The sequence below is a fragment of the Gopherus evgoodei genome, chromosome 8 (assembly GCF_007399415.2).
Source record: "Gopherus evgoodei ecotype Sinaloan lineage chromosome 8, rGopEvg1_v1.p, whole genome shotgun sequence".
NCBI lineage: Eukaryota > Metazoa > Chordata > Testudines > Testudinidae > Gopherus > Gopherus evgoodei.
Genome location: NC_044329.1, coordinates 93,600,944 through 93,615,127, shown reverse-complemented (window position 1 = coordinate 93,615,127; position 14,184 = coordinate 93,600,944). Strand labels below are relative to the sequence as shown.

General features: G+C 38.3%; 1 protein-coding gene across 5 annotated transcripts in view; it reads left to right on the top strand.

Annotated features, from left to right (window-relative positions):
- The window catches only part of SGIP1 (SH3GL interacting endocytic adaptor 1), a 142,373-nt gene extending 130,617 nt beyond the window's left edge, over nucleotides 1-11,756 (top strand). For all 5 annotated transcript variants that reach the window (XM_030573329.1, XM_030573330.1, XM_030573331.1 and 2 more), the window contains 6 exons: nucleotides 1,525-1,680; nucleotides 2,961-3,093; nucleotides 3,379-3,581; nucleotides 4,375-4,439; nucleotides 5,176-5,340; nucleotides 6,848-11,756. In XM_030573329.1, coding sequence (XP_030429189.1) covers nucleotides 1,525-1,680; nucleotides 2,961-3,093; nucleotides 3,379-3,581; nucleotides 4,375-4,439; nucleotides 5,176-5,340; nucleotides 6,848-6,870 — 745 coding nt within the window. In that variant the 3' untranslated portion in view covers nucleotides 6,871-11,756. The remainder of the gene's footprint in view (nucleotides 1-1,524; nucleotides 1,681-2,960; nucleotides 3,094-3,378; nucleotides 3,582-4,374; nucleotides 4,440-5,175; nucleotides 5,341-6,847) is intronic.
- Nucleotides 11,757-14,184: the final 2,428 nt, after the last annotated feature.

Genomic DNA, 14,184 nt, shown 5'->3' with positions numbered 1-14,184 from the left:
GTCCTGTCATGCTGGTCAGAGTGATGATGCTAATGTTCCAGCACCCTGTCATTCTCAGAGCTCACTGCCATGTTCATGTGTATACATTGCCAAAAGTTCCTCAAAAAATAAACATGCAAAAAGGGCAGAATTGCTACCCTAGCACATCAAACTGCCTAATCAAAACTGACTTCTGATTGTCCCTGAATGGATGGTTCCTCTCATTTTAAGAAGGTTCTGGTCTGTTATGACTGTTCAGTAGCCTCACCAGAAGCCTTGAAAACCCCTGATCAACAATTCTTTTAGCTCTAACAAGCTTAGTTTAACACTTCTCTGTCTGTTTTATGATAGTCTAACAACAATTCTAAATAATACAGTTGCAAGTAAAAATTAACTTTCTTCCACCTTTCACCCACGTTGAACAATTTAAAAATTCAACCTGGAATAGGGTTTAACACAACAGGTATAACTGAGTAGTTTTAAATTCATTATTTAATTGTTTTATCAATATAATTTATGTGGGCTAGTTTTAATGTACTTATATACTATGCACATTAAATATGCAATACTGGTTATAAAAGATCTTACAGATAAGAGTGAAATAATATTCTCTTAAGGGCTATTCATAGGCTAGAGATGCACAGATAATTAAATTCGCTTAATAGGTTTGATTTTCCAAGGGTAAGAAGATAACCAGTTTTCTCATGCCCACTAGTAACTAGAGAAAAGTTCTGCTTCTGTGTTTATCTGTTTTATGGCCTGAAAAATATTTTTAATTAAAACCTATTTCTGTTCATCAAGGAATTAATTTTAAATGTAGTTACAGAGAGCACTGAGTGGAGTGGGTAAAACTCAGACAAGGTGAGGCATGTTAGTTTCCTTTGGTAAGTTCATTGATATTTGCGATCTGGCTCCCAGAAACAATGCTTTCTAGAATCTTCTGTATTCTTCTTTCAAAATAACTATCCCTGCATTTTGGACATTCACTGTATCTGAACTGGACTCATTCCTTTTCCTTGCTGATTGACTGCGGAAATGGGCTGAGCTGGAGCTGCTGCTAGAAAGGGTGCTGATGGCTGCCCCCCACCCCTTGTACAAGCAGAGACACTGAAAGTGGGCTGCTTCTGCAGCCACAAGCCAGCAGTAAATATGTCTGGATCAGGACCTGTGATGAAATTTACAGCTCAGTTCCAGTTCCCTGGGTCAGAGAGCAGAAAGCTAGGGCTGTCCCAAGCAAAATTAGGCTGTTGGCAACTGTTCAATTTAAGATGGTTGGTTTTGTTTTTCGGTTATGAAGAGAAAAGCATATTGTTTCTAAAAGCAAGTCCAGAGGCATTCACAGAAAGATCACATTTCCCATTTTTCTCTATTCAGACTAATGCTGTTTTAGGAAGATGATGATTTTCTTTCCAGGATAATAGGAAAGGAATGAAATGTCACCATGTCCATCATGCCTAGCTTGATCCAGATTATTCATTTCCTGGGCTATATTTTAAGCTGCTTTCTGTCTTCTCTCCCTTTGTCTCCTTTTATTTGATTTTGCAGATGTATAGTGAAGATAACTGGAGAAATGGTGCTGTCGTTTCCTGCAGGAATTACCAGACATTTCGCCAATAATCCAGCCCCGTCTGTTCTAACCTTCCGTGTGATAAATTACAACAGGTTAGAACACGTCCTGCCAAATCCCCAACTTCTCTGCTGGTAAATATCATTTCACAAAAACGTTGTAGAGACTTACAAGAAATGTTACTCTGTAGATGCATTAGAAGGAACATTTCAAGGGAATAAAATACTGCGATCCTATGGAGGTTTAAACCTTGACCTGTGGAATTGTTCATAAAACCATCTCTCTTAATATTATTGAGAATAAGGCTAAATAGGATACAGTTCATTTTAAAATAATATTTTAGCTTGAATTTTTTAGTTATTTGAATAATGCCTAAGATCAATGAATCCGCCATTTCTTGTTCATTTGCTTTGCGCATTTGACAAGACTTAGTTTATAGTCAATTTGGCAGTTATCCTGGATATGGATCAGATCCTCAGATCTTGGCAATCTGCACTCTGTGCAGGACCCAGCCACCTCTCTGCTTCCCTAATTGTGGGGCTGGCTACCAACCAAACTACCCCTCTTCCCCCGCCCCCCCTCGGGCTTCATTTAGAAGAGCCTCTAATATTGTTGATGTTAAACCAATTTAGTGCTCTTGGTTGGAGACTGCATATGGAAGAAGCATTGTGATACTGCATTAGGCTTTCACCACTGGTTATGGGTTCAAAACTTTAAAGTAAATTCAGAGGTCAGTTATTAAAAGCATCTAGATGCCTAACTCCCATGCAAATCAAAGGGAGATTATGCACCTAGGTGCTTTGGAAAATCCCACTAGGTGCTTTTCTGCATCGTTAAGCACCTAAGTCACTTTTGAAAATGGAACATAGGTTCCTAAGTCACTTGAGTACTTTTGAAAATGTTACCCTGGCAATGCTGCAGTTCTCTCAAGCACTAAATTCATGTTGGATATGTGTCCACTTTGAACTGAGGATGCAATTCCCAGTTTGAGGAGACCTATTCTCACTAACTCTCATCCAAGCTAGTGTGCTAAAAATAGAATGTAGCCTGTCCTGCAGTGCAAGCTAGCCACCCCAAAGACATACCCGTCTGACAGATGAGTAGAAGATTTTAAAAGAGCTTTCTCTCACTATGTCCAGCTCTAGCCAGTGCTTATTAGGCCCTCGTTCTCAAGAGAAATTAATTTACAAAGTTATATATACATAATACATCTGTGGAGATGTTTACAGTTGAGGCCAAGGTAGAGTTCTCATGAAGCATTTCAAAAAATGGAAGGGCATTGTTTTGTAAGTGTAGAATTAAATCCTGTTATACAATATGCCCAAGATTATGTCCTCCGATCATTTTGAGAACTTCCTTTTACAGTGTCTGTTTATGAAAATAGCTCATCCTTTACCTTTTTATAAACCCATAGTGACAGTACACAAACTGATACCAACACAAAGGAATTCTGGGTAAACATGCCAAATCTGATGACTCATCTAAAAAAAGTGTCTGAACAGAAACCACAAGCAACATATTACAATGTGGATATGCTCAAATACCAGGTAAGCTCTTTTGCAAAGTAAAATTTTGTCAAAAATGTAATTAACATTGTAGCATTAATAGAACCTGTCTCTAGTACAAAAAAAGTAAATTGCCTGAAATAGTACAGGAATTACAAGAAGTTTTGCACAAGTCACTGGACTGGGTGTGACCCGAGTCCCTTACAAAAACTTACTGGGGAAGTGCGGGGAGTTCCCTGCTCTAAAATCAACATTTATATCCATAGATGCAGATTTCTCCCTCTATCCTTGAGGAAACTAAATATTGTTTTTCTGTCATTTTCTAAGGTATCTGCCCAGGGTATACAGTCTACTCCATTAAACCTTGCAGTGAGCTGGCGGTGTGAATCTACAAGCACTGACCTTCGCATTGACTACAAATATAATACAGAAGCAATGACTACACCAGTAGCTCTAAACAATGTCCAGTTCCTAGTTCCCATAGATGGAGGAGTAATGAAAGTTCAAGCTGTGCTTCCACCTGCTGTTTGGTATGAAAGTCTAGTTCAACAAAGCCATTCCCTGTTGTTTGCCATCCCTGTCACTTTCGTGATTGTAACAGTACTTCATCCCCAATAGGTATAGAGACATGCTGATATTTATAAGGCTCTAGCTGAGGCATGCAGGATCACAATGGGGATGCTAAACATTAGAATCTACATTTTGGAGCAAAGGAAGACATGAAATGCTACTCTTTTTTTTTTCTGCCATTTTCACAAATGAACAATCTGATCTTAACCAGCATGCATTAAGGTGAAAGTCACTTAAGTAATCTTAATATTAATGATATTTAGCACTTAGAGTGCTTTTCGTCATAGAACTCGAAGCATTTTATAATCATGGGTAGGCATTATTGTCCATATCCTGCAGATAGGGGAACTGTTGCACAGAATTTGTGATTTGCTCAGGGTCACAGAGTAAGTCATTGGCAGAGTTGGGGCTAGAACTCAGGTCTTCACATTTTTCAGGTCTGGTCCCTATCCACTTCACCAGACTGCCTTTTAGTAGTTTATTATTAGTATAATTTTTTGCATTTATTTGAATTAACTCAGCAGCTAATACTGTACATCAGTGACAGCACAGATAGCTGCCAGAATGGCAGTTACATTCATTTTGGTCCCAAACCTAAAGTACAACCTCATGAGACTCCTAACCAGAAGAAAGCATTTTCAACAAATTTTGCACTGCTCCCACTACCTATTCTAGAATGCAAATGACTCAGAAGGGCTCCTTCATTACCTCCATTGTCTCCTACAGTTACACTATTTTGTTCCTTTTTTTTAGGAATGCTGAACAGCAAAGAATATTGTGGAAGATTCCTGATATCTCTCAAAAATCAGAAAATGGAGGTAATAATGCAAGTTTACATTGAATTGATGTCAGTTGTTAATTGTTTTTAATGAAAGACATTGACTAGTTTATCTTTGTTCACATCCATCAACAAATCAGTTCCTGATTAAACTTGACATAGGATACTGTTCACAGCCCAGGAGCAAATTAGCTATGTAAAGTGTGAACAATATCAGCGTAACTGTTTGGTCACACATTTTCCTGCCCATTTTAGGAGTGTAAAGAGAGATGTGTAATGGTTTGGGCTCTAATTTCATCAAAGAGAAACCAGTTGGTTTCTACAGTTGAGTATCTTCAGCCCCTGGAGGTCCTACAAGTCTGTCTCCAAGATTGAGTAATCCCCATTATTTTCCCTCATAACATTTTCTATTCTCAAGGTATCACCTTGGGCCAGCTGCCCTTCAGCATGTCATATTGCACATACTAGGGATCTAGCACACTTGCATGTACTTTCTATTTGGTGTGACTCCTGCAGTATATTTACTATCTGAGTTATCTTTCTAAAGTCTGAAAAGGTAACAGTCTGCTGAAGTATGATTTGATGAAATGCTCATATTCTTATCCATGTACATTTGCTGCCATTTATATAACTTGGGGAACCAGATTTATTTCTGGGCACTTTTGGAATAAAGAATGTTATTTACTATTCCACTTGGATTCCATGCTAAGAGCCATCCCAGAAGCAGTATATGCGTTACTCTCTTGTAATGATCTTCTGGAATTCTTAATCGAAAGGTGTGGGTTCTTTGCTGGCAAGATTCCAGCTATCTGAAGGACCAAGCAAACCTTCGCCATTGGTAGTGCAGTTTACGAGTGAAGGGAGCACTCTCTCCAGCTGTGATATCGAACTTGTTGGAGCAGGATACCGGTTTTCACTCATTAAAAAGAGATTTGCAGCAGGTAAGCATGTCACAAACCCCTTAACTGGGTGGGGGTTGTATCAGTAAGAGTCACAGGTGCTGGCCACTCGCCATACATTTATCCCTGCCGTGAGGAAAGAGTTTGCAAGATAAGGTACTAAGAAGAGGGGATAACGCCTGTACATAGGGCTCTGATAAAAGGTGTCTGTATAAAATACTTATTACTGTTTTACCAAAAACCTACATTTTGTGCCTTAACCAATGAGAATATGGAGAATTCTTCCAAGAGTTCACACATGCACAAAGTACTGTACAATCTACACTTGGAACCATCCCCAAAAGCTACCTCTTGTCTTAAGAGGCTGCTTTAAAATTTCATGAAGATTTCTAGAATCATTTTGTTCAGGGTTAAATTAATTACTACTTCCAAGTAATTGATTTTTGTTGGCCCTTTGGATGACTACTTAAGACTGGTTTTACTGTATCCTTCAAAGGTCTATTTAACTATACACAAGCTATTAGAAATTAAACATTGAAGAGACATCACTGCTTTGCCAACTGAGCAAGAGGCAGATATCGTTCTGAAAAATTGCTAATATATCCTGCTAAACTTCTTCAGCTCTTTGAGTTTGGGCTCTGTTTTGCTCTTGGTACATGTTACTGACTCTCAAAGGCATGAAGGACAAGATTGGAAGGGGATGCGTGTGTGTGAGCATGTGTGCAGGGAAGTGCTCAGGAATAACATTTTGATGGCTTTAGGAGGGGCACATTTTGTGCACCTACCACAGCCCTCAGAGCTCTGTGCCCCCATTGATTATTGGGGGGCCATGCCCCTGCTTGCCCCCTTCTTGTGCATGTATGTATGTGTACATGTATGTATGTGTCCATCCAGGGAGCAGACCTGACCGTCATACATGTACATATTAAAAAAAACAATGATTGAGTAGTTTTCACTATTGTTGCCTACATCTAGTAAAAGTAAACTCTGGCCTAATGTTTTGATTCACTCTCGAAGGCACAAGAGAGGCAAGCAGTGGTATCACCACTGGTCTCCAATGGGTTTTACGCCAGGGACAGCAGTTTTAAGTGCCATAAAGGGATCTATAGGCATTTCACTGGCAGAATCTTCACAGGATATGTATTGAATAAGCACAGCTCCCAGCCAGGCTGGCCCAACCCCACTTCTTTCATGTTTGTGAATAGTATTGTCTGGGTTCAGGCCCCTTGGTGGAGTAGAGGGGGGAGGTAATGTGCCACTGGACCCCTGCTCTCAGTGGACTTCCTGCATCTGGATTCCTCTAGGACAGAGAAAATGAGCACGTGTGTGTGAAATGTGGCATTTGGTAAATGAGTCAGACAGATGCATATTCAAAAAACACAATCAGGGTGTGATTTTGCAGTGATCAGTGTAAAACCAGGACTACATCACTGTGGAACCAGGGTGAGATCATGTATCACTGTTTAACTTTGCTATGGATCTAGTTACAAAATAGATGGGGGAAATCATATGCCCAGTAACCTGTTGTTTTAACACATTCTATTTATAGGAAAATACTTGGCTGATAACTAGTGGAAGCTTATGCAAGTATATGGAAAATCCATATAACCAAGGACTTCTGTGTGGAATGGGCTTGAATTACGGTTTAAGGGAATGAACTAAATCCTGCACTTGGGGCACTTCTGTTGGAAGTGTCAGCGACTTTCAGCATTTTTTCCTGAGAAGACACCGTCTTGACCAGTCCTACAGTATTTACTTCTAGATGTAACATTGTTAATGGTTTTAAAATGTAATTATTGTATTTGTAAATTGTACTCATTCCAGTAAGGCTGTATTTTGGCAGTTAGACACTTGAGTTTTAGAATTTTACCATTCATGAAATGGATGTAATTTAAACTGTGGTATACAAATTTAATAGTAGTACTGTTGAATGGCACAATGCTTACAGAGGTAGATTACATTTTGTCAATATATATACGATTTAAATACAATACTGGTAGCTGTTAAAAAGGGGGTGCCTCATGAAAAAAAGAGAGTTAAAGAGAACCTTCAAACTGATTTACTTTTTCTTCAGTCCTTAGTATGTCTTATAATAGTGCTAAATAAAAGCACTATCTTCATTTGTTTAGCTGGTTTAACTCCAAAAGAATATTTTAATAAATGCTGAGATTCTAACATATTTTCCCCCAAAAAAACCCCATCAACCCAAATACTAAAACCCAATGTCCATACTTCTTAAAATACTTATTTCAAACTTCATAACAAATAATGCAACTTTTCCAAATGCTATCTTCTACTTTTATGGACTCTTGTTTCTTCTCAATATTCTAACACTTCACAAATGTATAGATTCTTAAAGGAGCAGGCCGTTTAAGACTCCGAGCCTACAAGAGTCTGTATGTCCACAGACAGTAATTGTATTAAAGGGCACATTTTCAGCAACCACCTCCACTTTTGCAATGCTGTTTGTTAGGGAATTTTGGAGCACCCTATGCAAGATGCTTCACTGACATGTAAGAAAAGTTCCTTGTCTCAATAATCAAGAGCCTGAGCAAGCAAGCAACCCCCCCACAAAGATAACGAGAGAGAGAATGTAATATAACCCTACTATGTAGCCCTGATACTGAACTTTTTATCCATAGATCATAAAGTGCTTTATATAAGTGAAGAAGGATTTAGCTCTATTTTACACATGGAGAAACTGAGGCACTGAAAATTTAAGTCCTGCCCAAGGTGACAGAGTTGAGTCAATGGCAGAGTCAGAAAGAGAATACAGGTCTCCTAACTCACTGTCTTTTATCTTGTCAACTGGATGATTTTGTGTTGTGCAAAGACTGAGTAGTTACAATGGTTATATTTCAAATATTTTGAACTGAGAGAGCTAACTCCTGTGTCTGTAGTAGACCAGACGAGTAGAACCAGTAAAAACTTTTAAAGTGCTCCCACTGCATATTTGTCACACAGCTTGTCAGGTCTGTGGTTTTATTTATTTTATATATTTATTTATTTTGGTAATCAGTGTTAAAAAATGCTAGAACTGTAATGTGAGCTAAATTACAATATCATAAAGGGAAACACAAAAATGGGGTTAACAGTTAGTTTGGCAGCTAACTGTGCCCATTGTCTATTTTGTGTGCACAATGTACACATTTATACATGCAGATCTTATACCCAGTTTTCTCATTTGCATAAGAAAATAGCTGTACTTGGGGGAAATAGTTGCACGCGTAACAGTAGGTGTTTAAAATTGGAGTCTGTGGCTGAAAATTTGGCCCTATATGTTTCTTCTGAGATTGGCATAGTCAATTTCAATTCCACTATACTACTTTGTGCTTGTGGAACTGACTTTCATGCATGTAAGGAGAGCAGAATGTCAATCAAGATTTTCTCTGGGGTTCTAAGATGAGAAATTTTTCTTTTGGATAGCAAACTATTTTAAAGAAAACTTCATGAAATGCAGATTTAACAATGTGCAGTCTTAATAAGTGAGCCAGTCTTCAGCAGAAAAAGGTGGTTATGTTTGTCTTCACAATTCTCTTCAGTTCTGTCATACTAGAGTGTGATAGAATATTAATTTCACAAATCTTCATCTGCTGTGATAAACCAGGTGTCTACATCTTGCTTTTATACTTTGAAAAATCACTGAGTGAGGAACATGTCTCATCTTGGATGAACTGCAAAATTAAAGATGGGCCTGAATCAAGACCTTGATCCAAACACCCCCAGCTCTAGACAAAGTTGGGATCCAAATGCAACTTACATTTTGTGACACAGACCCACTACTGTGTGAAATGCAATTGGAAATTTATTTTTGAGGTAAAATTGGCCTGTCTTAGCCTACTGCTGGCAAACATAGTGATGTCATTTGTGACATTAATGGCTTGTCAGCTGAAATGGTAGAAAGGTAGCTTCTGTCCAGTTTTAATGTAAGAATTGTGCTGTGTGAAAATGAAATGTCTGTTCAGAATTAAACATTCAAGTTGTTCTAATGTTGAGGTACACAGAGAACAACAGGAATATCCATTAATAATGATGTATTATAGAAATATGTGTAATACCGAATAATGCTAATTTTCAGCCTCTGAATTCATTCCCCATATCATTAGGGTCCCAAAAGTTGCCAACAACAGGCTCAAAAATGTCAATCAAAAATAAAAACATTATTTTCATGTTCCTGTCCCAGATCACACATATTGATAAGTGCTTATTAGCAGTTGAAATTTTAGTGTTTTTTTTTTAAAGTGCACCTTTATTTTAAAATTACTGAGAGCAAATAAAGAAACCTGGAAATATTGACACTCTGAGCAGAGTCCTAGATTAATAACTCAAGATGTATGTTAAAGATAATCAACTTTTGTTGGTTTGTGCATGTTCACAAAAAATAAAATGTAACAGAGTAGAGATTAAAATACAATTAAGTTATCAACATTCATACACACTCCAAAGATTTAAAAATGAACATGATAGTATTCCTAAATAGGATATTTGCCAGTCTGGTTTGATTTTTTTCCCTGATTGGAAATATGACTGTATTGACTATACAACCAACATCTGTTTGAAATAGGAATTGAATATAGGGCTGGTAATTTAAAAATAAAAACCTACAAGAAAAGAGAAGTTATTCAAATCAGTTTATGAAATATACAATACATAATTTGCAAACCAAGCTTCAAAAATTGTAATCCATACAAAAATGTTTTTTTTTAAATGTAAATATTACTGGTACCCATGTAACTCATTTTATATTTTATGTTAAGGAGATTTAGAACTTGATAATGATGAACACAAACGGCAGCTTTTTAAAATGTTGCAAAAAAGAACTTGCTCTATTTATACTATAAAATGTCCACTAAAACTAATGTAACTTTTGACAGGAGTACAGTGTGTGTATTGTAGTATGACACACACATCTTCAGTAACTGTACTTAAACTGCATAGCCTCCCTGATATGAACTGAATACGAATAGACCAGATTCTAGGTACCTGCACACATATACACCTCTACTACATCAAAAGTATAAAAAAAAGTAGTAAATGCTAGCTCTTTGTGGACAGAGGTTATCCATATATTGCAAACTCAGTTCAGTTCAGGAAAACTCTCATAGCGAGTAGCAGAAGAATATCCTACACTGACTAAACTGTGGTGAGGCTAACAGGACATTTTCACAAAGAAAAACAAGTATGTGCAGTAACCAGAACTTTGTTTCAAGAACTGAAAGACTGATTTAACCAAATCTATAGTTACATCCATCACTACAATTTTCATTATTAAAAAAGATCATATAACTAGGGAAGTTCTGTTGAAAAGACCAGTCTTATACGCTGTTCTGCCCAAGCTTATGTTCAGCATTTTCTGCTCTTTGAATGAGTGTCTTTAGCACTGTGCCAGGCTGTCCAAAATTATATTATTTAGCACTTATATAGTCCTGTCCTTCAAAACCCTTTACCAGCATCATGTATCTGATTTCCAGCCTTTGAGTAAGTGTGCATTTGCACCCTTGTTCGTACATGGCTAGATACTGGCTAGATACTGGTGAGATGAGCTTTTGACCAAGTGTGTATGCATGCAAATTGCATTCATATGTTCAGATGTGAGCAAGCAAAGTATGTAGACCGCAAACTGAGCCCTTAATCACAATTCTCATAATGTGCGGTAGGTAGAAATGTATAGAAATTCTGGGCTAGATGGATACGTTTCAAGTCTACTTTCCTTCCTTCCTTCTGTCTCTCAAGAAAACAAAGGCTCCAGAGTTTTATACATTAGGTCTGTGTTCTGCATCTCGAGTTTATAGCATCAGACTCTCCAGCCTGTTACTCTGCTTTGAGGTGCTCCAGTGGAACAAAGCAGATTTAAACCTGGCTTGACTGTATACTTGAATTCTCCAATGCTCCAAGGCTGCCATAGTGGTACCTAAATCACTCACCTACCCCACAGTGAAGGAGGCACATAGGCTCAGGATCATCTTGGCTGATCACTAGTTGCTAGTACAGAGCCTGTGGGCTGTTGGCAACTGATGTAAAAGAGAGCAGCCTAAAGTCTGGGGACTGGGGCAAAGTTCCAGGATCAGAGACCCACAGAGATGGCTTAACATCATATTTGGCTACCCATCCCAACCCCTGACTTGCATCAAGCACAGCATGACAGGTTGGAAGGATTTGGGCCAGAGTGTCCGAGATCACCAGGTTCTCCCCTCTACTGGCAGTGTAATTGCCAAATGGAGAAATTGTTCAAGAACTGTTTGTCAAATATGTTAAGGACAAACAGGCTTTTCTTCAGTATCACTTACTTGTGTCATCTTTTTCCATCCAAACAAATCAAACCCTTTAGTTTCTTTTGTGAGAAAACTCCACCAATATATGCCTTCTTACATCCCTGTTAACGCCTCCTCATCAGGGCCGCCCAGAAGATTTAGGGGGGCTGGGGTCTTCAGCGGCAGGGGGCCCCCACTTCAGCAGTAATTCAGCAGTGGGGGGTCCTTCCTCTCCGGGACCCACTGCCGAAGTGCCCCAAAGACCCGGAGCGGAAGAAGCTCCAGGAGTTTTCCGGGCCCCCCCTGGAGCGAATGAAGGATCACGCTCCAGGGGCCCAAAAAACTCTCATGGGGCTCTTGCGGGGCTTGGGGCAAATTGCCCCACTTGCCCCCCCCCCCGGGCTGCCCTGCTCCTCATAGTGGTAGTAAAAGACTAGCGTCTAGGTTCAGGTCTTTGTTTACCATTGCCATTGACGCAACTGGCAGACTTTATTACTCTTCCAGCAGTGGGCCTGTTCAGGGTGGAGGAATTTAAATGTGTTAATCATATCTTGATATTTGATGCTTAAGAACACTTGACCTTCTCCCATGACTTGAGTGTGAGCTGACACTAACAGAAAAGGATGTATGGGCAGCAGTTTTGGAGATATTAGATGCCAATATTGAGCATGAGGGGAGTATAATAGTCCTACACCTGATTTATCATGTTACATTAGCAGCTAGTGGAAGCTTCCTATTCATGGCAAGAAACTATACAGTAAGATATGACATTACCTTACAAAGTCAAAAGAATTCAAAACCACCAAACTCCATCTCAGAAGATGGTGTATAGTTAAGGTATTATTTACATATGTATACCTCTGTTCCATTCAGGAAATACATTCTTTTTGCTACATACAAGATCCCTGGAAGAAGAACATGTGTGAACATAAAACTTGTTTTAAAATAGTGTGATTTAGTTTTCAATAACTAAATAGCATCCACATTTACACAAATTTATTAAAATATGCTCAAGTAGAATATTTTTTCTCTAAAGGTAGGCTGAAGCTGCAAACCTTGACTCTGATTTCAAGTATCCCAGAGTTATTAACTGGGAGTAAAGCTCTTTTAAGTTCAGCAGCACTCGTATCCAGGGTTTGGTTTGGCCCATTGTGAAGATAGCGACCATTAGCAAAATTCAGATCTGGATCCAGGTTTGGATTTGGGTCCATGTCTTTGCCTGGTTAAATAAAATAGCAGAAGTAGACTGTCTTCTTAAAAGGATGTACTCAGCTAGTTGTCACTGTCGGCTTTTTCTTCCATTGTTTCTGATAGCTTGAGCCTGTAAAATCTCAATACAGGCAAGACTCCCATTGAATTGAGCTGGAGCTTTTACCTCCATGATGACTGCAGACTTGGGTCTTTTAGATGTTAAGAATATTCATTCTTTTCTTTTTCAGTTTGGTAACCATTGTATGTGAATGTGTCACTCCAGAGTTCTCGTTTCCCTTGTATGGTACGTAACAGTATCAGAAATGGAGATTTTGCTAGCTAGGAGTTTTTTTTGGTGGTCCCACCTCAAAATGAAGTTTCCATTCAATCGTAATGACAGAGTTGTGTGGTTTTATTTTTTTAAATAGAACTGGGTAGCATTCGTCATCAGAGTATATGTCTAAGGAAAGCCAAATATTTGGCCTAAACACATTGACTGTGGGCATACGTACTATATCAATTTTCAGCTAGCCTACAGTCCTCCTTATGCAAGTCTTCTTTAGGCCACCTTTATGTTTCCCTTAATAGCTATGGAAAATCATTCTATATTATGAAATACTACCATATAATAAGTACCCGACTTGGTTTTTGATTATTTTTCTTCTCAAATACCACTTCCTTTCTGTGTAGCTTTTTGTTTTAAGGCTACTTGCCACAAAGCTCCTATTTCTGCTCAGATCCATTAAGGTCCCTTTGTATAACCTATGCAACTTAAATGACACACAAAATATTTGTCCCAGAAGCATAGCCTTGTAGACAGGGAGTTATGTTCAACCAACCAGAAAGTTATTTCAGCCTGCTAGAGACAGGACTGGAAGGGAGTCCCTTCACTCTCTGATAGGGAGTGACATTGCAAAAAAAAATTCAGGATTTATTTCCCTTTGCCATCTGTTGGAAGGATGATGCAATATTTGCAGTCTGGGCTGGAGAAACTGTCATTAAAAATGTATAACTGAAATTATGTACATCTGCACTTTTGACAATGAAGGTCCAGCTTTTGCTTTGTTTAATGTTATCAGTATTAGATATTTATTTTGAACTGCTAGTGTTGAGTTTTAAAAAGTGGTCTCACTCATTTGCTCTTGCAGTTTTGTACTTGTAAATAATGAGCAGAATTAATTGTAGGTGCACATCATGGCATTTAGGTATTTATATACCCACAAAAATCAAGTTGTTGAGTATTTAAATAATATAATTTGGGTTCACAATTTATTGCACCTACTGTCCTCTAGATAAGCAAAATGGAAGGCTGGCCTGAGACCCTTAAAAGGTTTTGGCCTTAAAGTGAAAAATATATTTTTAGTTTTTTACAACAAAATTGTAGACTAACAAACACCTATTAATAATGGCATTTTGTTGAATTGAAATACTAATGTTAAAGAGC